Source organism: Panthera leo, chromosome A2, assembly GCF_018350215.1.
Source record: "Panthera leo isolate Ple1 chromosome A2, P.leo_Ple1_pat1.1, whole genome shotgun sequence".
NCBI lineage: Eukaryota > Metazoa > Chordata > Mammalia > Carnivora > Felidae > Panthera > Panthera leo.
In genome coordinates this window covers 108,299,919-108,322,871 of record NC_056680.1, presented here as the reverse complement: position 1 = coordinate 108,322,871, position 22,953 = coordinate 108,299,919, and the positions used below count along the sequence as shown (strand labels likewise).

Sequence of the window (22,953 nt, the reverse complement as noted above, 5' to 3'; positions counted from 1 at the left end):
AGAGAGAACAGTATAATGAAGTCACTGCATACATCACCCGCTTCAATTGTTAACCAGTCAGTTTTCTCATTAGTATTCTTACTCTCAGTCCCTGTCCCCCATGGTCACAGAATTACACTGAAGCAAGTTTCAGATGTCATAACATTCCCTCCTTAAATAATTCAGTACTTATCTCTAAAGATAAGGGATTTTAAAAAAAAAAATACAACCACAATAGTTCTTTTAATTGGAAAATCCAAGAATGGTATGCAAAATCTGTAAACACGTGCATATCAACATTTTTTTTTTTCTCGGTTGACAGCATTCATCAATCAGAATGTCAAGAAGCTCGACACCCAAACATTTAAAGAACTTCAGCCCTTGGTGATGGCAGGTGTGTTCAGTGCCACATCACCTCATGATGTCAGGAGGGATTAGTCAAGTAGGTAAACAAATCCACCTAAAATAACTTAGAGATGCAACTGAACTCAATTCGGCAAGCACTGAGCATATACTAGGTGCCAGACACTGGATTATGGATTTTGAGAAACAAGGGTAAATTAGTCCTCGTTAATTCAAAGTTGAGAAGGAGAAGGGGTCAAACAGATTAATAAGAACTATAATACAACGTCATGAGAAGGGTACCTGCTTCAGGTATTTTCATGGGGATCCAGATGAAGCGGCGATGATGGGGGGTGGGGGAGCACTGGGGCTCACAAGAAGATAGGTGAGAATTTAGGAATGCCAATAATGGTACCAGCAACTCCCGTGTAAAGATTTTACTCATTCCCCTAGCTGAGGGGCACGAAGAAATGTGTTTATTATCATCTCTGATGCCCTCAGTGGATGAGGTGATCACGAAAGCCAGAGAGAATTTACATGTAAGTAGTATTTCAAAAGTTGAGCGGTCCAGCAGATATGAGGAGGAGAGAAGAGACTTAGCGGTGAGGGAAGGGAGGGCATTCCAGGAAGAGAAAAGCAGGAACAAAGGGGTGGAAATTACTGGCATGTGAGGGAACCAGCAGTGTGGTGACCTCTGAGTGTGTGGGAGGGGCTGGCTGACTGGAAATGCCGGCTGGGACCAGAAGTTGGAACTAGCAAGCAAGAACTGGGCCTCTGTTCTATGGCCAGTGAAAAGCTATTGACACGTTTTAAGTGGACCAACTGGGTCTTTACAGAGTATATGTTTCATCCTTGGGTGGATGATGGTGCTCAAGGTTTATTGAACTGGTGGTGCCTTGAACTACTAGCTGGATGGAGTAAGAGGAGAGAGAAGCAGGCTATGTAGCAATCCACTGTGGACAGGCCAGGAGAGGTCTAGGGTGGCACTAACAGAAAAGAGAGGAGGAGACCCCAAAATATCAGACATTTTAGAAAACATTATTTTTAAAAAGGTGATGAAAGAAACAGAAGAGAGACCAAAGCATCATGCAAACTTTATTATGCAGTGTGGAACAGTGTATTGTATGCTTCAATTTCTGTCCAAAGTGGGAATATACATCTAAGTTACAAGCATATAAAATATTTCAGTAAGGATATGAGAGAAACAGATACCAAAGGTTATAGGTCATGAAGAAAGGACTAGGAAAAGAGGTAGGAAGGAGACTTCTACTTTGGTATACTGAACTACATGAATCTGTTATCTACTAGCTAGTTGAAAGAATGTATAATTTCCCCCTTCCCCTTACTGCCAGCCACATAGGCAGAAAATAGTAGGAAAAAAAGTTCTGGAGACAGATCTGGGTTCCAGTTCTGGCTCTGGCACTCCCTAACTGTGGGGCCGTGGGCAAATTAATTAAGTTCTTCTAGTTTCTGTCCTCTCATCTGCCGAATACAGATAATACTGGCTAATTCCTGGGTCACTGTAACAATAGTTAAGATAATCCTATACAAAGCATCTGCTAGAATATCTGAAACAAACTAAATACTCCCCAAGTGGGTGGTCACTGTTTTATTATTAATGAAACTTGTTTGACATGAATACTTTCTTAGTACAAGAAAAGTTCCTTGGTCTAGTTTAAGGTGTGCTCATTAGCTAATCTTATTCCTACATTAAATATTTATTCTGTACAAAATGATTAATGTAATCCATCCAATGAACGCTATCCATTACATTATCTGTTTCTAGGAACTTAAACAACATACTATTTATCTGTATTTCTTGGTAGATGTTAGTTTTTGTCTTTAAATGGCATTGACTCTAAATTTACTGAAGTCATGTATTCAGAGGCCTAAATACCAATCAGATGCCATAAAACACCAAGAAAATAGGTAATAAGTTGTTATCCTTGAGGAACTGACAACCTCAGGGAGACAAACAGGTGTGACCTTCAAGTAACCATGGCCCCAATTTGGCATAAGACATGGAAATACTGGCAATGAAGTACCCAATTCTGGACACACATCCACTGTAAGATGTTGTCACCAGTTGGGGGAGGCTCCTCTGCAAGCATTTCCTTAGGTTTGTGGGTTTCTTCTGCATGATACTATGTTCTAAATAAATTGTAACTGTGGCAGTAACAGCATTTTAAGTGTTACAAAAGATTGGTCACTCTCAAAAGCCTTACTACTTGTTGTTTGAACAGCCACATCATTATTAAAGCATCATCAAACAACAGTTTCTTTGTTATACACTGAGATGAATAATTTCAAAGTATTTTCATGTGAGATGTTAGGGCTCAGATCTGCCCCAGCATGCAAAGATGAAGCCTTAAAAAGAAAACAGCTGGAGTTTAGAAAAGATTTTGTTAAATGCAAGAAATATTGATGAACATCTTCCAGGATTTCAGAAGCGTTAGTGAATGCTTCAAAAATAAAATAAAATAAAATAAAATAAAATAAAATAAAATAAAATAAAATAAAATAAAATAAAATAAAATAAAATAAAATAAAATAAAAGGCATATGGCCAGAGGAAAATGAATTTCATTTCATATATGGCACTGTGGGGAGAAAGCGCGGTGGTAGGGATGCTTAACAAAAAAAGGTCTAGATAATTATTCAAATATTTCTCTTTGAAGCAGATGGGTCTAGGAAGAAACATCAATACTAGTCCGCAGAGAAACAACAGTGACACGTAAACACTAATTTCTAAAAGAAGCTTTCAATGATGCCATAAATATGTTACGGATGCGCGCCCTGGAGGAATGACTGACTTCGAATTAGCAAGCAAGTCTTGCTTCTGAGCCACAGGAGGTGGTACACACTTCTATTTACCCCCTAGCTACCTACCTACGGTGGTAGCTCAAAGCTCGAGGCAACATATTACAGTTGAATGAAGGTTGGATTAAGAGGCTAATCTAAGGCTATATATAGGCAGCAACACCAATTTAATCTCCGCCCCCTTCCCCTCCCCTCCCTATTTCCATAAATCTCAAGATCAGAGTTACAAAGACTGGGAACTCTGGCAGAGCAGAGGCCCTTCCTTCCCCCCTTCCCCCAGGCCGTCTCTCATAAACGAAGTATTAGTTTAAGTGTAAATTGCTTCCAAACATCCTTAACAGGCACCACAGGGCGATCAGATCCGGTTTTCTTCCACAGCTTCCACAGAGGCCAGAGGAGATGACAAGTAGTGTGTGTGTTGGGGGGGGGGGGGGAGGAGTAGGGGGGAGGGTGTTAAGGCTTGCCAGAAGAGAACTATCTTCTTCAGACACTATTCTCACGATGCGTCCCCCTCGCGCGTACTGGGGAGCTCTCCTCGCCATCCCGCCCCTAGCCCAAAGCCCCAGCGCCGGCCTCTGGGGAGCCGCATCTGGCCGTGCCACGCACGAGACCGTAAGCACCCGCCGCTTCTCACCGCGTGGCCCGCCCCCGCCGGCTCCCTGTCCCAGGGTCTCCCGGGGCGGCCAAATGGGGCGAGCGGCGAGTCTTCAGTCCCGGGTGCGGATATGCGATATATGCGATGGCAGTCGGGTGGAGGGCAGGCTTGCCCACCGGGGGGCAGGAAGCCGCCCCAGCAGGCACATGCTTCCTCCCCGCCAGCTCCGGCCCGGATGGAAGCCCCCCGGCGGGGCGGCGCCCGCGGTTCCCGCAGCCCTCCCGGCTTCCCGTGTCCCACCCGGGTTGCTTCTCACCTGTCCGAGGAGGTAGCGGCGACGCGCGAGGCTGCAGGCTGCGGCGATCCCGGCAGCGGCGGTGGCACCCGCGGCAGTGGCGGCGGCAGACAATGGAGGAGTGAAGGACAGACACATTGACATCGACCCACGGAGCCCGGCGCAGCCCCGCCTCCCGCGCCGCCCCGCCTCCCAGCCCGCCCCCGGCCCGGGCTGCACCACTCCCGGGGAAATGGTGGGGGCTTACAGAGACAGACAGGGAGGTCTGTACGCCCCGAGCAGCCGCGGCCGGACAAATATCATCTGAAAAGAGAATTTAAATGTTGCGTATGTCTAAATATGTGAACATGGCGGCAGTATGGGGGTGGGGAACGTGGAAGAGGAGTTTCATCTCCCCCTCTGATTTTCTCCGTTGGGTTTTTCCTGGCCCGGCTGCTCCAATGGGAGCCTCTCGCTGCTGCCTCCTGTAGCTCCTCCTCCCGGCCCGGCCAATGACGCGCAGGGGGCGGTGACTGTCGCTGGGCTAGCAGCGACCGACCGCTCAGCTCGCCCGAGCTCGCCCGCTGCTCGCCCGCTGCTCGCCCGCCGGTAGGAGGGAGGAGAGAATTCGAACGCTTCCGTGGTTGGCTATTCGGGGTCCTGGGTTTCGAGCTGCCCCAGTGCGGCTGGCGTTCCTGACGCGCGCACACATATCGTTTCTTCTTAATACTTTCAAAGAAACAGAATCATCTTCAAGCTGGCGGGAGCAATGGTTCATATAACGAAAGGCGAGCTGACCCAGGAGGAAAAGGAGCTGCTGGAAGTCATCGGGAAAGGTATGGGTGCTGGGCTGCGACCGGGCGCTGCCTGCCTGGTCTGGGGGAGTGGCGGAGCCCTGGAGGCGCCCCTGGCCGGACTGACCCTCCGCTGCTTTTCAGCGAGGTTGGCTGCCTCGCACCGGTTTGAAATAGCGTTTCTCTCCATGGTCTCGGACCGGTTGCGTGGGCGGAGAGGAGCGGAGCGGGAAGCACTGCTGGGACTCCAGCTGAGGTTGCAGAGGTCCGTCTCCCAAATCAGCTTTTGGAAACATACACGTTTCCAGGCCCCAGCTCACATTGTAATGAGCGACCTCGGTGTGTGGGTCCCTGGATGCACATTCTTCAAAACTCTCAAGGTGATTTTGACCACCGTCAGTCCGGGCAACAGTGGCCTCAGGTTCTTAGAAGGGTGTCTAAAGGGCCGTTTCGACTTCCGGAGGCCGAAAGATCTGGATCCTTTAGCTGTCCCCGCCCCCGCCTGGGGGGTGGAGGGAGCTCCTAAGAAGGGTTCTTTATAAGGGCACAGAAGTAGGTCGGTAAATCGCTTCATTGAGGGTTCTACATCCTGGCCTCCCCGGCTTCCTTCCAGAAGCTCCCGGCCCCCGCAGGAACCCGCAGGGAAGCGAAGAGGTTGCCTAGGCGTCCACGGCCGTCGGCGCACTTAGCACAGCATGGATCTTCTCAGCGAGTTCTTCTGTGCTTTCTCTTCCACTCCCCCAACGCCTGTCCCACTTCCGCCGCTCCGGGTGCTGGGGCGGGAGATGCAGGCCGCGGGGACGCGCCTGAAGCCCTCAGTTCCCGAGTGGACGCCCCAGAGGAGCTCCCTGCTGAGTTCCGTTACCCGGCAGGTGACAAGAGTGTGACTTCATGGCTTCTCCTGCACGGTCACGGCTCGGGATGGGGATGCATGGGACTGCGGATATAGTTAATGTGGTTGATTGAAGCTCAAGAGTGAGATAGCCACATCTGACCTGGAATGGCAGAGAGGCCACTTACGACAGCATAAAGGCTTCCCAGTGTCCAGTCTTGTTTCTGTTAAGCAGCCAGGGTCAAATCTGGATCCCCCAGAGACCATGGCAGATTTATTTTTCATGCTGACAAGGCAAGTCTAAATGTAAAAGAAAAATCGGATTTGAACCCAACAGGTGCTGATGAACGGATCCCACCTCATCTGATGTCAACAATTTCAAGTCAGTCACATCTACATTCATCATGACAAGAGTTCTTTGCCTAGAACTGTGTGTCCTGTAGTTGCTGCTTTTAATGTTTCTTCTGCATGGTCCTGGCCGACCTTTTTGACACTGCACTCTTTCTGTTTTTCCTGAGGCTCTGGGATTCCAGTCAGCAAACATGTAAGCCCCAGCTGTGTGCCAGGTACTTTGGTAGGCAAAAGGAAACAGGATCCACTCAAAATCCACCAGGGATGCACATTCTGCTTTTAAACAGAGCTATCAGTTTTTCAAAAGTGTAAACAAATGAACAGTTTTGTAAGGTGGGTTTCTGGAAGGGGCGGGTGGGGAGGGGGTGGAATCCTTGGAACATATTCCTAGGTGTACACCAGTTTTTATTTTAAAGGTGGTATGAAAGATAACTAATTAAGTTTAGTCTGGTTAGTGCTGTGATGTTTCTGGGCCCAAATGGAGCGTCAGGTTGCATTGGTTCACAGACAATGTGGTTCACCAATTTCATTGGCCCAACCCATGAGAATAACTGAGATGGACTTAGTCTGTGACGCATTCTTATCAAGGGAAGGTCCATGGGACATCTCTGTACTCTCAAAGAAAAATAATGGGAGATATGAGAAAATACCAACTATAGTCAGCCTTTATTGAATGTTGGTATGAGCTAGCGTAATTCTTAGCACTTTACAAGTATTGATCCATTTAACCTTGATGAGCTAGGAACTGTTATTATTTTGTTATTTATTTTTCACACACACACACACACACACACACACACACACACACAGTGTGTGAGTTGGGGAGGGGCAGAGAGAGAGGCGGAGACACAGAATCCCAAGCAGGCTCCAGGCGCTGAGCTGTCAGCACAGAGCCAGACCTGGGGCTTGAACTCACAAACTGCGAGATCATGACCTGAGCCGAACAAAGTCCGACGCTTAACTGACTGATCCACCGAGGCATCATGAGCTAGGAATCCTACCACAATCATTTGCTGGTGATGTGGCCTTGGACACATTGCTTTTTCTGAGCTTCTGGTTCTACATGGTACCTACCCCACAACATTGCTAGAAGAATGCAACGACTTAGCGTCTGTAAAGCATTTAAAATGCTGTTTGTGTTGTCTGTTATTACGGTAAATGAATCGACAAGTTGGATAACTTGTCCAGTGTCACACAGGGAATAAGTGACAGAACAGAGAGATCATTTGGCCCGTAGTGCTAGAAATACGCTGGAGTTGAAAACAGACCAAACAAAAAATGATACCAATACCACAGCAGTCCTTACCATATTCACTTCTAGAGGCAATTTAATTTCAACAAAACATTATCATCTGTCAAGTTAAATTAATTTTAGTTTTAAATGTTACTGATTCCATAGTTTTGTGTGCATTTAATTTGAGAAATAACTTTTGGTTTATAGTTGAATAGAGTTCATAAACAAAGTTTATGTTTGTACTCGTAAGAATCATTTTTTTTTTAAGTGGGCTGCTAGCGTTCTTAATGTTTTTGCTTTTGTCTATGTTTTCCCTTTGATACATTTCTCAACCTGGAGAAGTACTAGATTAGTCAGCACTAGTACTTGGAACTGACAATAAATTTTCAGCCAAGTGTGACCTGCCATGTGGGCCAATCTCAAATAAACTCAGCACATTTTTGAGTATCCGTTTTAGGCCTGTCACTGCCCTCTAGAAGTTAAGCAGACTGCAAGTGAGACTTAAAATCCAGAGAGTACTGCGTGTTGCTTCTGGACACCTTTAGAACAATTTCTTCTTCAAGTGAATTCACTTGGTAGGTCATTTACAGGTCACCTATTTGTTAGAACACCCAGAAGAAGTTCCAGATAAAACCGGGAAGCTGTTTGGTATATACCATTTATATATTTCAGTTAATGATGGCATCCATTTTACAACTTTGAAGAAGAGAAAATTGAAATCACAGAAGCACATTTAATGGGCTTATATTAGGTGTAGATTGGCCCATTTTTCTAAGTTCTGATATCTTTTTTGTTAAGCACTGAGGAAGCACTATTTCAAAATAAATAAAATCTTCCTTTAAGAGTATAAACCAGAAGATCTTCAATCACTTATCTTGTTTGGTACTTAACAAGAAAGGAATGTATTTACTACTTTTTTTTTTTTTTTTCACTGTTTGCATAAAAGGGGTTATGTAATAGTCTTGGACAATAAGGTGTATTTCACCAACGATATTGAAGTATAATGAAAGAACAATCAATGGTGCATATTTAAAGTATATTCCAGACCTTCTATATTTTCCTGCTGATGTTGTTAAGTAAGGAAGAGAAATCATCACAAGGTTTTCCTCTTGGGGTATTTTGCTCATCTATTTTCCAAAATCTGGAAGCCCAAACAGTTTGAAAAAAATTTTTCATCCCATTCCTTGCATTTCAGAAGGCTAACTGGTACTCAGTGATATGTGTGTGTATACCTCATCTTTTATTTACTTATTTTAAATTTCTCACTGACAGGCCAGATATAACTTAGATTGTTGGCCACTGGGCTAAGCATTTTATACAATTATTGACCTGTTCTCTCACGTGAGCCGTAATCCCCAGATTCTCCCTAACATGTAGCATGCTTTGACAGGCTCACAGCCCCTATGGTGCTCTCCATTTACTGAGCAAACATCTCCTGATCAGATGGAAAATAATTTCAATTATTTTTCACTGGCTAATGGAAATCAATTGAAGCATCTTTCTTAAGTGAAATTAGGGTGCCGGAGTTTTTGTTCTGGTTTAATTCCTTTCTAAAGATGTGGCAGAAAGTCTCTGATGAGAAGCCCAGGTATGGCTAATGTCCCATGTAGAACTTGCTCACGTGCTTGAAGGCCTTCCTCACTCATTCTGTAGCCCCTCATCCAGTAGTACTAACTGTCCTCAGATGGAGTCCAGGGTGGGAAAAATGCACTGTTTACGAGGTAGCTGCTGTTGTAATCCAGAGACTTGTAGATCATTCGCCTGACACATTTCCCCAGCAGAGCTATTTCTCTGTCAATCTAAGAGACATTTCTCTGCCTGTCCCCTGTTGGTGTCAGACAACCAGATGACCTGCCTGCAGAACAGGTCAGGGAGAAGGAAGCAGGCTGATCTTTATTCTGCATTCCACATTTAACTCTGGAAAACTAGCCGAATTTAGCATCTTCTTGAACTGTAATTTTCAGTTAAAAGAGAGAAATAACTCCTCACTGTGGGATTCTCCTTTTATGTCCTTTCTGGAGGAGAGGCTTATCTCAACCTTTCTTCCTGAGAACATTCAATTTCATTTGTCTCGTCCCTGTCAAACCAGAAATTTTTTGGCAGAACGAGTGGCTGACTGTTATTAATGATGATAATAGCAACATTCTCTCTTGCAACTACTTGCTTCTGTCAGTATGCCTTACAGAAGACTGGAAAAACCTGACAGTTGTGGCCCAATTATGGCTTATTTCCAAATGTACAAAGGACTAACCTTCAAGTTTAAGTTAGAGGACTTTCAGTATGAGAGCCTGATTATTAACCAAAAAGCACTTTTATATGGAACCAGGCTTTAAAGATATGTTTACTTAAGCATTTCTAAACCAAGAATTCTATTATAAGTATGTTGCCATCAATTCACAGGGCCTAGTGATGACAGAGAATATAAATACTGACTGTATTTTGAACTCCAATTATTACATTGACTGGAATTTAAGCTTTAGATGGTGGGCTGGACTAGATGCCCTTTAAGATTTCAGTATTAAGAGTCTTATTTATGCTTTGTGGTTACTGTATCACTGCCAAAAAGAAAATATGGCCAATTTAATATACTCTAAGGTCAGTGGAAGTAAAAACAAGATGGGGCTATTTTAGTTACTATAACTCTGTTCTGGGTAATTACTTTGTGGGAAAAATACTATGTGTTGATGCTTTGTTTCTTAACAATCTAACCAGACTAGTTTTAGTTTTACACATAACCCTTTAAAATTTGTTTCCGTGGTGTTAGATTTTTTCTGTTATAATGATAAATAACTTTAGTTTACATTTTCTTCTTCAGTCTTCTTTTTTTCTTTTTTTTTAAAGGTACTGTTCAAGAAGCAGGAACACTGTTAGCCAGCAAGAATGTCCGTGTCAACTGTTTGGATGAGGTAAAATTTAAATTTTTTTTTTAATGTTTATTTTTGAGAGAGAAACAAAGTACGAGTGGAGGAGGTGCAAAGAGAGAGGGAGACACAGAAGCCAAAGCAGTCTCCAGGCTCCGAGCTGTCAGCACAGAGCCCGACGCCAGATTCGAACCCACAGACCTGGAGATCATGACTTGAACCAAAGTCAGACGCTTAACCAACTGAGCCACCCAGGCGCCCGAGGTTAGGTAAAATTTAAAAAGCAGAATAAAGTGTTTTATTTTCTATGAGACTGGATAATATATAAAATACAGTAGTAGGAGTTCTTATCTAGCATTTGTGATTAAGTTATACTGATCTCTAAACCAAGTGTAAGCAGGCAGTTTACAAAATACAAATAAGTATGTAAAAACATGTTGAATTTTATTAATAATCAAATAAGTCCAAATGAAACCAAATCATATTATTTCTTGTAAAGTGTAGGAAACATTGGACTTTTTACATACTAATGGATTAGGTATAAATTGGCATCACATTCTGGAGAACATTTTAGAATATGTGCCATTTTTAAATGTACATACTTTTGATACAGCAATTCTACTTGTAGGGAAAGTTAACTGAACCTAACCTCAACTTTCTAGTATAGCTGCTTTCCAAAATAACTTTCTGTAATGAAGGCGATGTCTGTTCTGAGCTGTCTGATACCAGCCATTAGCCTTGGGTGGCTCGTGGCTACTTGATTATTCAGTGTGGTTCTAGTGCTGGAAAGTTTACATCACTTGCTCGTGCAGAAGGGGAAGGGGTTTTATTGATCCTTCCAGACATAGGTAGCAAAATTACTGTCAGACGAATTAAAGTTTCAAGCAAAAAATTTTAAAAATTTTTAAAAAGATGAAGACTCTCATAGATTAAATTAGTAATCCACCAAGAACATACTAGCCTTAGGTGTTCACTTTAAAGCTTATAACTTTGAGATTCATAGAGAAAAAGATAGAATTCAAAGGAGAAATTTGTAAAACTGCTGAAACACTTTGACAAACCACTAGATTAAGTAGAAAAAAAGTAGTACAGGGAAAAGAAAATTTGGATAACTAATTGACAGACAGTGTACTAAGATAGAAAAAAAACAATAGTACATTTTCTTTTACATGGAACATTGATAAAAATTAGTCTGTGTTACACTATCTTATAAAGGAAATTTTAGCTAATTTCAAAGTTTACCTAATGCAGTAGTAGACATTACAAATAAACAAAAATATGATCTGAATAATAAAGCAACTTGAAAAATTAATTTTAACTGTCAGTAGTTCTTGGTTAAAAGAAGAAATAGAAGTAGGAATTGTCTACTATTTAAAACTGAGAACATTTATCAAAAGCTACTATTTATCAAAAGCTGTGGTATGTGGCCAAAGTGATATTCAGGGAAAATTTGCATTTGTCACATTTATCATCATTGCTATTATTATTATTATTATTATTATTATTATTATTATTATTATTTTGCAGCATTTATTGTACTTTCAACTTGTGTGGTATTCTGAGCTTTCAACTAAAAATTGTTTTAAAAGATTAGGGTATGCTCAGAGAATAAAAGGAGTGAATGAATGAATTAAAATATAAATAAACATTTAAAAAAGCCATCAGGCACAAGCAACAAAAGAAAAAAATTAAAATAAAAATGTTTGTGCTTCAAGGTATACCATTAAACAGTGAGAAGATAATCCCACAGAATGGTTCTACAAATCCTATCTGATAAGGGAATTGTAACTAGAAGCTATTATGAACTACAACTCAACAGTAAAAAAGACAAATAACACTATTAAAAACTGGACAAAGGATCTAAATAGATACTGTTCCAAAAGATACTCAAATGACCGATGTGCACATGAAAAAATGCTCAGTATGAGCTGCCCGGGAACTGCAAATCAAAACTGCAGTGAGTTACCATGGGACACCTGCTGGGATGGCTATAATAAAAAAGATAAATAATAATAAGCATTGGTGAGGTTGTGAAGAAATGGGAATCCTCATTGATTGTTGGTGGGTAAATGGCACAGACAGTCTAGAAAACAGGTTGACCGTTCCTCCATTGATTAAACATAGAGTTTTCATATGGCCCAGCAATCCTAGGTGTATTTTCCTAAGAAAAATAAAGCATATGTCAACACAAAAACTTGCTCATGAATGTTTATAGCAGCATTATTCTTAATAGCCAAAGTTAGAAACAACCCAAATGTCCATCAGCTGATGAGCAGATAAACAAAATGTAGTATATCCGTACAGTGGAAAAGTCCTTCATAAAAAGGAGTGAAGGACTGGTAAATGCTACAACATGGATGAACCTTGAAAACATTTGCCAAGTCAAAGAAGCCCGTCACAGAATACTAAATATTATGGTTCCATTTGTAGGAGCTGTCCAAAATAACAAATCCATAGGGACAGAAAGTAAATTAGTGGCTGCCTAGGGCTGGGTAGGAAGGTGGTGAGGTGGGGGGGGGGGGGGGGGGGGGGGCGGTCCCTGATAATGGATAGGTGGTTCCTTGTGGGGGAAATAAAAATATCCTAAAATTGATTGTGGTGATCCTTGCACAACCCTGCAAATATACTGAAAACTATTTGATTGTATGTATTAAATGGTGAATTTTATGGTATGTGAATTATGTATCTCAATAAAGCTGTTTAAAAAGGATAGAAAAAAAAACAAAGTTCTCAGCATAAGAACAAAATATTAGACGCAGTCTGGAAAGTATGAGCCAGAAAATGATGTACATAAGTACCAAGAAAGTAAGAGAGAGTATAACTGCAGTTATAAAGGAAATTTTCGTAAGTTTTTGTGTTGAAGCCAATATATATGAAAACCCATATAACAGTAACTTTATAGAAAAATAAAAATGAATATATTCATCTCATATAGAAGTAGAAAAACTAGAATAATTAAGGAAAATTTGTGTAAATATATTTAAATGCCAACCACTTCCTAAAGCTGCAAACCTGAGTATGCTTTCCAAAATGTTCAAGGACTTCTCATTTTACACAGATTGCAGTTCATAAAAAGATGGGAAGATACCCAACTCATTTGATAAGACTAGCATAACACTGATGCCAAAATAGGAAAAAGACCAAGAAAACCTTGGGCCCAATTCAGTTTATAACTCAGATAGAAAAACTCTAAGATACTAGCAAATTGATCCAGTAGTATGTCAAAATAATAATTAAATAATAACCAAGTAAGGTTTCTCCAAAAGTGATAGGATGGTTCAATTTAAGAGAATCTTTCAATATTATCCATTATATTACAGAATAAAAGAGAATCACCTATGATTATCTCAACGGATGCTATAATACCTTTGATAACATTTAGTGTCCATTGATGGTAAAAGCTCTTAACAGATTAGGGTAGAATAGGTTTTTTTGGTAACTTGATAAAAGATTTGTGGAAACCTTCCCCAAACAGTAGCATCCTGCTTAATGTTAAAACATTAGACACACTTTCATATTTAATGGTAAAACCTTAGAAGCATGAGAATCAGGACAAGGAGATTCCTGAAGATTCTGTGAGCAAACTGCAGATACATTAGGCCTCCTTGGTGTTCCTTGAAGGCAATACCCTTTGCTCTCAAAGTTTCCGACTTGCATTCCCTTTACCTGGAGCAGTCTTCCCCTAGTTATTTAAATTCTTTGTGTCTTCACTCCCTCAGGAAGGTTTTGTTCAAATGCCACCTCCTTAGAGGGACATTTCTTAACTGTCCTTTTATTTAAAAATAATAATCTCTTTCTCTCTGGCATTCTGTTTGCCTCTTACTCAATGTTCTTTCCCTGTAGCACTTGTGTTACCCCTGCCTTATCACCTCAACTAAAATTTAAATGTCAGGGACTTAGACTGGAGGAGCATGGGATTTGTTCATTGCTATCCACAGTGCATAAATCTGTGTCTGACATATATTAAGCACTCAGTAAAGATAATACGTAGTAATCATTGCATTCGAAGTTTATAATTTTTTGTTCTAAGTTATTATAACCCTTAATAAAAAGAAAGAAAAGTTTAGTATAAATTATCACTTAACATGTTTGGCTTCTCTTACCTAGGGTCATCCAGGCCAGCACTGAAATCTGATATGGGAAAAGCATACGCTGTGTTACAGACATGACAAAGATAACAGGTTCAGAGATTGCACAGCAAATGATATGTTTGGGTTTGCTCATTACCTCTTTGAAAAAAAGCTCTCATTGATTAGTTCTGAAAACCAATCCCTGTTACGAAGACCAATGATAAATAAGAAAGAGCAAAAATAAAGAAAAATTTAAAGGGAGAGAGAGAGAGAGAGAGAGAGAGCGAGAGCAGAAAAGGAGTATCAGGAAACAGGAAGGCAGTCAGGTAAATGGACAGAAGTGATCAGCAGAGAGGACAGTTAAAACACAAGCAGACATAAAAAAAGTGAAGACACTTCGCATTTGCAATGTAAGATTCAAAAACTTTGCACATCTCCTTTGTTCTTAAACATCTTTTCACACTGTGTTGAAAGCTGCTTTAGGGTTATGTATTTATTTATTTTAAATATATGGGACAGTTCTGCGGTGTCAGACTATATTATAACCTTTACTTATACAATGGGATTGCTGTGTGATAAATCGCCTACCTGCCTGTACTGTGTCCTTCTTTTCCCCCAGGCTGCACCTAGCTTCTTATGTCTAGGTTATAGCATCCTACGGGGCTACCACCCTAGTCTTGCTTTGAATGCATTTTTGTCTTATTCAAAAGGTAATAACCATATAATTCATCCCCACTTCCTCAGAGCTGCCTCTGTGTAGTGAAATCCTGATTACCCATGCACACCCGAACCACTCCCAACCTTTAAATACCTCGTCCTTGTAGATACTCCCAACAAAGGGAGTCTTAACATTATAATCTTACCAGTTTTTTTATTGTTCTCAAGAAACATTGGCTACTCCTACTAAGATGTCTCTTGTACAGCCCCTTGAAAGGTCTCAGCCTTCGTATAATTCTTATATCAGTAGCACTTCTAGAATATTGATGGCTTGTGTTCATAATCATAGTGTGGACTCATAAAGAACAATTCAAATTATGTTGACATTCTAAGATTCACTACAGTAACAGATTCTACATTTTAATGTTTATTTATTTTTGAGACAGAGGGAGACAGAGTGTGAGTGGGGGAGGGGCAGAGAGAGAGAGGGAGACACAGAATCTGAAACAGGCTCCAGGCTCTGAGCTGTCAGCACAGAGTCCGATGCGGGGCTCGAACCCACGAACCGTGAGATCATGACCTGAGCCGAAGTCAGACGCTTAACCAACTGAGCTACCCAGGCGCCCCCAGAGTCTACATTTTAGAGAAGTCTTCATCCAGAACAACTTTGAAATTCCAGCACTTAAAGAGTTTTCCTGGTTTGCTTTGAAAATCCACTTAGAGAACACCTTGCTCATTTATCTACCACGTAGCATCAGATACTCAGAACAAATAAGGCTGGATGTTTCGCTGGATATGCACAAAACATGCAGACTAAACAATGTAGTGTGAATATGACCAATCATTTTTTGATATTTATATTGTATATATGATCAAATCATATATATAATCAAAATGTAAATGTGGTTTGGGGTGTCATTTTAAAAATGATACTATTATAATATACATTTCCTGCATCTTGTTTTTCTCATTGGCAGTAATTCGTGGAAATTTCTCCAATTCGTTAGATACAGATGCAGTCAAGAGGTTCACGATTACTCTTTTCGTGGTTATGATTTACAAGTGGATACAACATGCTTTATTCAACTTTCTCATTGATAGGCATTCTGATTGTTTGAGATGTTTTTGTTTTCATGTTTATGCATTTGTATCCGTTCGTTCATTTGTTTCTCCAGTAGCTAAGTATGTGTGGTAGAGATGTGAACCCTGATGATCTAGGTTCTTGTGCCTCCCTGGCCATTTTACTGGTTATGTGAGGTTGAGCAAATTTCTTTGAAACTATTTGCTAATAAAAAATTATCATATCAGATAACAAAACTCTTATTTTTCCTCAGTAGTTTATGAAAGATCCAAGTGAGAAAGTCAACATAAAAGTACTTTATGAGTTTATTAATTCATGTTTCTTTTATCTTTTTAGTTTAATTTCAGGAGTTGTTCATAGGAGAAAAGGTAAATAAATATAATTAATACTTTTTCCCTTTTTGTTACAGAATGGAATGACTCCTCTAATGCACGCTGCATATAAAGGAAAACTTGATATGTGCAGATTACTTCTGCGACATGGAGCTGATGTAAATTGTCATCAGCATGAACATGGATACACAGCCCTCATGTTTGCCGCACTTTCTGGTGACGTTTTAGAATTTATTCTAATGTATCAGTGTCAGTCACCTATGCAAAATTTTTATAAGTACATAGATACTTTTAAATTACATGCTTTTTTATTATAGTAATTTTAAGGTCAATTCTTACAGGAAAGGTGGGAATTGGTTCTTGAAAGGTTGTAATGTATAAAGTATGTTAAATAGTTAATTTGGTGATATGTTTCTTTGCTTATTTAAATCAGCTGATGGTATGGACAATATATTTTGTGTAGAGTTAAGGCGTTGGATCATTATTCTTTCAAGTGCGTTCCATTAACGTTCTGTATCTTTGTATGTTGAAGTAATATGAAAACTTCTTTGGTCTCTTGAAAAAATAGCTGCTATGTTAGAGCTGTCTGTTTGCTTCACTGACATTTATGTCCTAAATATGCTGATCCAGTTAGAAACTTACTCTGATTTGTGAATAAAGACAATTGGGAAATATTTACAATTAAGTGGAGTCATCTGTATTTGTAGGTGTTTTTGTTTTTGTTTTTGTTTTTGTTTTTTTAAGAAAAGGAAGATATAATACTCTCATACCTTAAAAACAGTAATCTATATTTTTATAATCCTGGAAGAGGAAAGCATTTCTGGAGAAGGGGTGGGGATAGTTTAATAGATGATGGGGATTAAGGAATGCCCTTGATGTGATGAGCGCTGGGTGTTGTATGGAAGTGATGAATCACCAAATTCTATACCTGAGACTAATATTGCACTGTATGTTAACTAGCTTGAATTTAAATAAAAACTTGGAGGGGAAAAAAGAAGGAAAGCCTTTCTAAGTGTGATATAGAAAATATAGAATATAAAAAGGACAACATTGGCCAACTTGGTTATATATAATCTTAACATTTCCAAATAGAGAATATACCAATGTATAAAGTACAAATGAAAAACTGAGGAAAATGTTCATTACATATCTTAAAGGGTCATCTCATTATGTAGCAGGAGCTCTCATAAATCATATAGAAACAAGTACTGCAATAGAAAATTGGACAGAAAATTGAACAGAGAACAAAAGACATAGAGCTGGCCCATAAGGATATAAAATATTTCTACCAATTAGCAAAGAAATGCAGTTGGAAAAATAAATGATCATTTGTCACTCACTGTATTGGCAGAGGTTAAGGAAGAGTGATCATGTCCAGCGTCAGCATAGGGACTTCTCTGCACTGTTTTGGCATATGCACATCTGCCCAACCTGCTAGAAGCCAGCCTGGCAAAATGCCTTTAAAATAGGCATAACTTTGATTCTGCAGTGTTTTCCAGGAACTGTTCTATCCTGCAGCAATTAATGGAAAATGCTGGTCACTAAGTATAGTCCATAATAGGAAAATATCTGTAATGATTACATTAGCAATAGAATGCAAATAGAATAAAAGCAAATGATAGACCGTCACCTGTTGTATCATTATTCCAGGGCCTGTGGATGTGAGGATTGGGATGGATTAGTAGTAGATATTAAGGGGAGATTTTTCATTTTATCACTCTTTGTTGTTGATATTTTTTGTTTCTTTTCACTTTATACGTTATCAGTAAAAAAAATACATTTTGTTAAAAAAAAAAAAGTGATACTCGGGGCGCCTGGGTGGCGCAGTCGGTTAAGCGTCCGACTCCAGCCAGGTCACGATCTCGCGGTCCGTGAGTTCGAGCCCCGCGTCAGGCTCTGGGCTAATGGCTCGGAGCCTGGAGCCTGTTTCCGATTCTGTGTCTCCCTCTCTCTCTGCCCCTCCCCCGTTCATGCTCTGTCTCTCTCTGTCCCAAAAATAAATAAAAAATGTTGAAAAAAAAAAAAAATTTAAAAAAAAAAAAAAAAAAGTGATACTCAGTTCTATACCATCTTTGTATTCCCTGATGTTTTTCCCCCAAAATGAGGTTAATCTCTATATGGGTTTTTGTATTATTTTACTCTTTACTCTGGTTATGATTTACATTTCAGAGAAAATGAAAATATTCACAAGATAGAAACCTAAAACTAAATGAGGAAAAAGGGTACAGATCATTTGAAGGAGGTGTTTTCAGTTGGGCATTTCCTTAATATTAACAGATACGTCCCCTTCTAACGTCAGGTAACAAAGACATCACGTGGGTAATGTTGGAAGCTGGTGCTGAGACAGATGTTGTCAACTCTGTAGGAAGAACAGCAGCTCAGATGGCAGCCTTTGTGGGTGAGTTTTTACGGCATTTTTTAATTAGGTTGTATCCAAAATGTCCTCCGTGAAGAAATAGCACTTCGCTTCTCAGAGTACAAATAGTGTCATGTTTAGTTTTAAAAGAGCAAAATGTTTACACTTTTTTGGGTTTTGTCTAACTTAATGAAACGTCCAGTGACCCTTTGGAGAAAATGAGCAAGCTATCTTGAATTTCCACCTTGTGAGATACAAAGAATAGTGGGGCCATTTTAGTTGTAGTTAAATGCTTTGATGACTGTATCTTATTTCTTTAAGGAAGTAGTTTAACCTAAAGTCAAGAACATGAACTGTGAAGTCAACAGTCCTCAATTGAAATCCTGGCTGTGCCAGTCAGTAGCAGGTTACTTAATTATTCTGACCTTTACTTTATCCATTGTAGCATGGTTCCTGGTTATTAAAAGGATTAAATGAGATGTTGACTTCCGGAGCTTTACGGGTAGCACTAAATAGGTGTCATCAGTTACTGTTGCTAATAAAAATTGCAACAATGCAGTTTTTTCATAGAAAGGAGATTAATAATAGTGTAATATATAGCTGTTTCATTTTCATGCTCATCAAGCACAAACTTTTATTGTGTTGTGCCCAGTATTTCTTGGTATATTAATCCTGTTACTGGACATAATATGAGGGGTTTGGAAGAGAGTGACGTGAATATTTGGTCATTGGTGTTTTAGTCCAACTGAGTTAGCAGTTAAAGAAAGTCAAAAAATAGACAAGCAAATATATAAACCTCTGATTTATTGGGAATGCAGCAAGTGACCTTATAGGACTGATAAGTCATTAAACAAATAATTATTGTTTGCAACCTATATACCAAGCATCACTGTAGGTGCTTTGGATACAGTGGTGAATGAAACAGAGGCTCTTCATGTGTTCAGGCAGTTGGAGGCTAATAGCAATGACAACCATTGTGAAATTATACTTCAAGGCACAGCTTAAGGGTTTCATAGAAATACGTCAAATAGAGGGATCTTGTATCCTCTTCCAAGGGGGTTTTGAGAGAAATTACATTTAAGTCATGGAAATTAGTCTCGTACAGGAGGGCAACAACTGTGTTTTGTTAAATTTTGTTACTAAATTATCTCAAAACGCTAATAGTACCTACCAGTGATTAAGTCAGGTAGTCACTGAGTCAGCTCTGTGAGAGCGAATATCCTTATTTTATCTCAACTTCAGGAGGATTTAAGTATGGTCTTGCAGTACAAACTTCAGAGAAATATTTATCTCCCACAGTTAGAGTCTCCCTGGTTGCCCCCAGCTTACCACTAGGCTCATTTTGAGGGTGTCAGTACAAAGGGAAAATAAGACTCATCTAGGAAGCTTGGTTCTCATATTTTAGTTCACGTCTGCTGCTAATTCATTACAAGATCATGGGCACATCGCTTCTCTGCAGGACTCAGTTTTCTGATCTGTGCCCTGAGGACTAGCAGTTAGATGAAATGAGGTTCTACTGAACTCCCAGTTTTCATCATGTCCACGATGTAGCAAATGAGAACGCAGACAAAGTTTCAGTAACTTTCCTCAGGTCACAGGGCTGGAAGTGGAGAGGCCTCTTTTTTCACACATGAATACGATGCTCTTTTACTTGCCTTTCTCTTAACACCACTAGATCCATAGAAATCTAAGGTAGAAATTGTCCCCAGTCCCATCCTAAAATAAGAGAATTGTTTGCATTCCATTTGAATCTCATAGACGAGAATTAAACCCTTTTGGTCTACATGATATTTTCCATTATAGGTAGTCTTTTTAAAAAGTCATCCACCCCCTCTTACTGTCCTCAAGCGGAATGGTTTGTATCAATATGTGCACGCATATGAATGATTTTTATCTTTTAAAAAAGAAAAATCTTTTAAAAAAGATTTATCTTACAAATATATTTCTTATAACTTGTTTCCTTCACTTACTAGTATGCCATGGAAGTCCCTCTCATCTCGGTGGATATAAATTCAGTTATCTCCACTGAATTTATGTCATATTCCATATGATTCAGACGTACCACAGTGCATTTGGCTGTCCCCTACTGATAGTTTTTAAAAATCATTTCACTACAAATAATGTAATAATTATCCTTGGTCATATATATTTTACACGACAGTGCTATAATACCTATAACACATACTCTCAGAAGTAAAAGGGCTGAGACGCAGGGTATGTATTTTTAATTTCAGTGTAAGTCTAGATTGTCTTTTAAAAAAGGGCATAACAGTTCACATTCTTATTTTTTTATTAAAAAATTAAAAAAAAATTAATTTTTTTAAATTTACATTTATTAATTTTTGAGAGACATAGAGTGCATTTGGGGGAGGGGCAGAGAGAGAGAAGGAGACACAGAATCCAAAGTAGACTCCAGGCTCTGAGCAAGCTGTCAGCACAGAGTGGGGCTCGAACAAACTGTGAGATCATGACCTGAGCCAAAATCAAGACTTGTACGCTTAACTGACTGACCCACCCAGGTGCCCCATGATTCACATTCTTTTTTTTTTTTTTCTTTAAAGTTCGTTTATTTTTCAGACAGAGACAGAGTGCGAGCATGGGTGGGGTAGAGAGAGGGAGACACAGAATCTTAAGCCGACTCCAGGCTCAGAGCTGTCAGCCCAGAGCCTGTTGCAGGGCTCGAACTCATGAACTGCGAGATCATGACCTGAGCCACGGTTGGACGCTTAACCAACTGAGCCACCCAGATGCACCCGCCCCCCCACGCGCCACACACATACAGTTCACATTCTTATGAACATCTTCATCAGAACTGGGTGTTTTCACTTTTTTGCCAATCTGGTAGTTGAAAAGATGGTATATTGTAAATTTACATTCCCCTCATTATTCACGAAATTAAGTTATTTTCTGCTGTTGGTCATTTCTATTTCTCTTTTCTGTGGACGCTCATACTCATTACTTATTTATCCTTTGGGTTGTCTTTTTCTTACTGTTTTGAGGAGCTTTATGTGTATTATGGATGCTAACCCTTTTTCTATAAAATGTATTTCAAATAGTTATATTTCCTTCTTTTGACTTTATGGGAACTTTTGCCATAGAAAATTTATTTTTAAGTAATCATAGTTTTTCTTTTATAGTTTCCGTGGTTCTTGTCTTGTCAGAAGAGTTCTTAAATATGGGTTAGTTGAGGATTCTCCTAAATGCCCTTCAATTTTTTTTTTTTTTTTTTTTGTACTTTCAAAATTTAATTCTTTAGAGTTTATTTCCCCCTGGATATGTAGTTAATTGTGATAGCACCACTTACTAAACCACCCAGCATTTTCCCACTAAATTGTAATACCACTTTTGTGGTAAGTTAATTTCTCTTATATACTGGTATCTATTTCTGGGCCCCATATTCTCTTCTACAGGCCTGCTTGTCACTCTCTGTGTCAATACCATATTGTTTGATCACATTGACTTTAAACCACTTGTTCCCTTCAGGTCTTCCCATTTGAATACCTTCCTCTGTCCCCCCATTTTTTTGGTTCTTCTTGGACTTTTATTAAATAGTTATATAATTATTTTCAGAGAATTGACCACTGTATGATAAGACATGCTATTCAATCGCATGGTATGCTGATATATTGATTTTTGTGTATGTGTGTGTGTTTTAGAACTTATTTTTGGTACCTTAATAATATTCATTAGATTCCCTCAGATCAGTTCTTTCTTTTAAATGAAACTCCATTCTTTTAAAATTTACTTCTAGGTAATTTGTAGTTATTGCCCATATTGTAAGGAGAATTCCCACCACCACTGACTGCCACACTCTGTCATTTCTAGCTGGTTATGGATAATAAGGAGAAAGCTATTGATTTCTGTATTTTTCTTGTCATTTTTATTAGAGTCTCCTGGGGTTTTATAGCTGTTCAATTGCATTTATTTTCTGTTTGAATTTGCTTCAGGCTTCAAAGTAAGAAGCAATAATAGTAGTGAAAATTGACATGTCTAGGTTTTTTTTTTCCTGTTTTTAATGGTAATATTTTTAGCTCTTCCCTTTTTATGAAATTGCTAGTAGTTTTATTGGTACAGAATCTACTAATACACTTTTTCATATATTATAACCATTCTTGATTCATTTTTGTTTTTTTGCCTTTGTCAATAACCTCTTTGCTGATCTCTTTATTTTCCATCTTTATTATTTCATTTTAGCAGTGTAACTACTTCTATACCTGTATGTTTATAAACCCATGTAGGTGTGCTCTGTTCTCTAACCCAGAATGAGATATTCTTTCTTTTAACAGGTATTCAGCTTATGCATATTTATGGTTACTGATAAACTTGACTACGTACCTCCTCTTTTACCACGTTTTTACACTTTGTTTTACTTGGTG

At 39.5% G+C, this 22,953-nt stretch overlaps 2 protein-coding genes across 4 annotated transcripts in view; one reads left to right on the top strand and one right to left on the bottom strand.

Annotated features, from left to right (window-relative positions):
- Positions 1-4,186, bottom strand: part of BZW2 (basic leucine zipper and W2 domains 2) — a 62,783-nt gene extending 58,597 nt beyond the window's left edge. Inside the window, exon 1 of the mRNA XM_042919504.1 lies at positions 4,052-4,186. The gene's annotated coding sequence lies outside the window, so the exon portion shown is untranslated. The remainder of the gene's footprint in view (positions 1-4,051) is intronic.
- A 264-nt stretch (positions 4,187-4,450) lies between these two features.
- Positions 4,451-22,953, top strand: part of ANKMY2 (ankyrin repeat and MYND domain containing 2) — a 37,446-nt gene continuing 18,943 nt past the window's right edge. The window contains exons 1-4 of one of the 3 annotated variants that reach the window (XM_042919463.1): positions 4,451-4,845; positions 10,062-10,126; positions 16,299-16,437; positions 18,521-18,619. In XM_042919463.1, the coding sequence (XP_042775397.1) occupies positions 4,779-4,845; positions 10,062-10,126; positions 16,299-16,437; positions 18,521-18,619 (370 nt within the window). In that variant the 5' untranslated portion in view covers positions 4,451-4,778. Of the gene's footprint in view, positions 4,846-5,351; positions 6,180-6,289; positions 6,320-10,061; positions 10,127-16,298; positions 16,438-18,520; positions 18,620-22,953 lie in introns of those variants that run through there. The other 2 variants (XM_042919455.1, XM_042919473.1) reach the window with 2 other exon arrangements.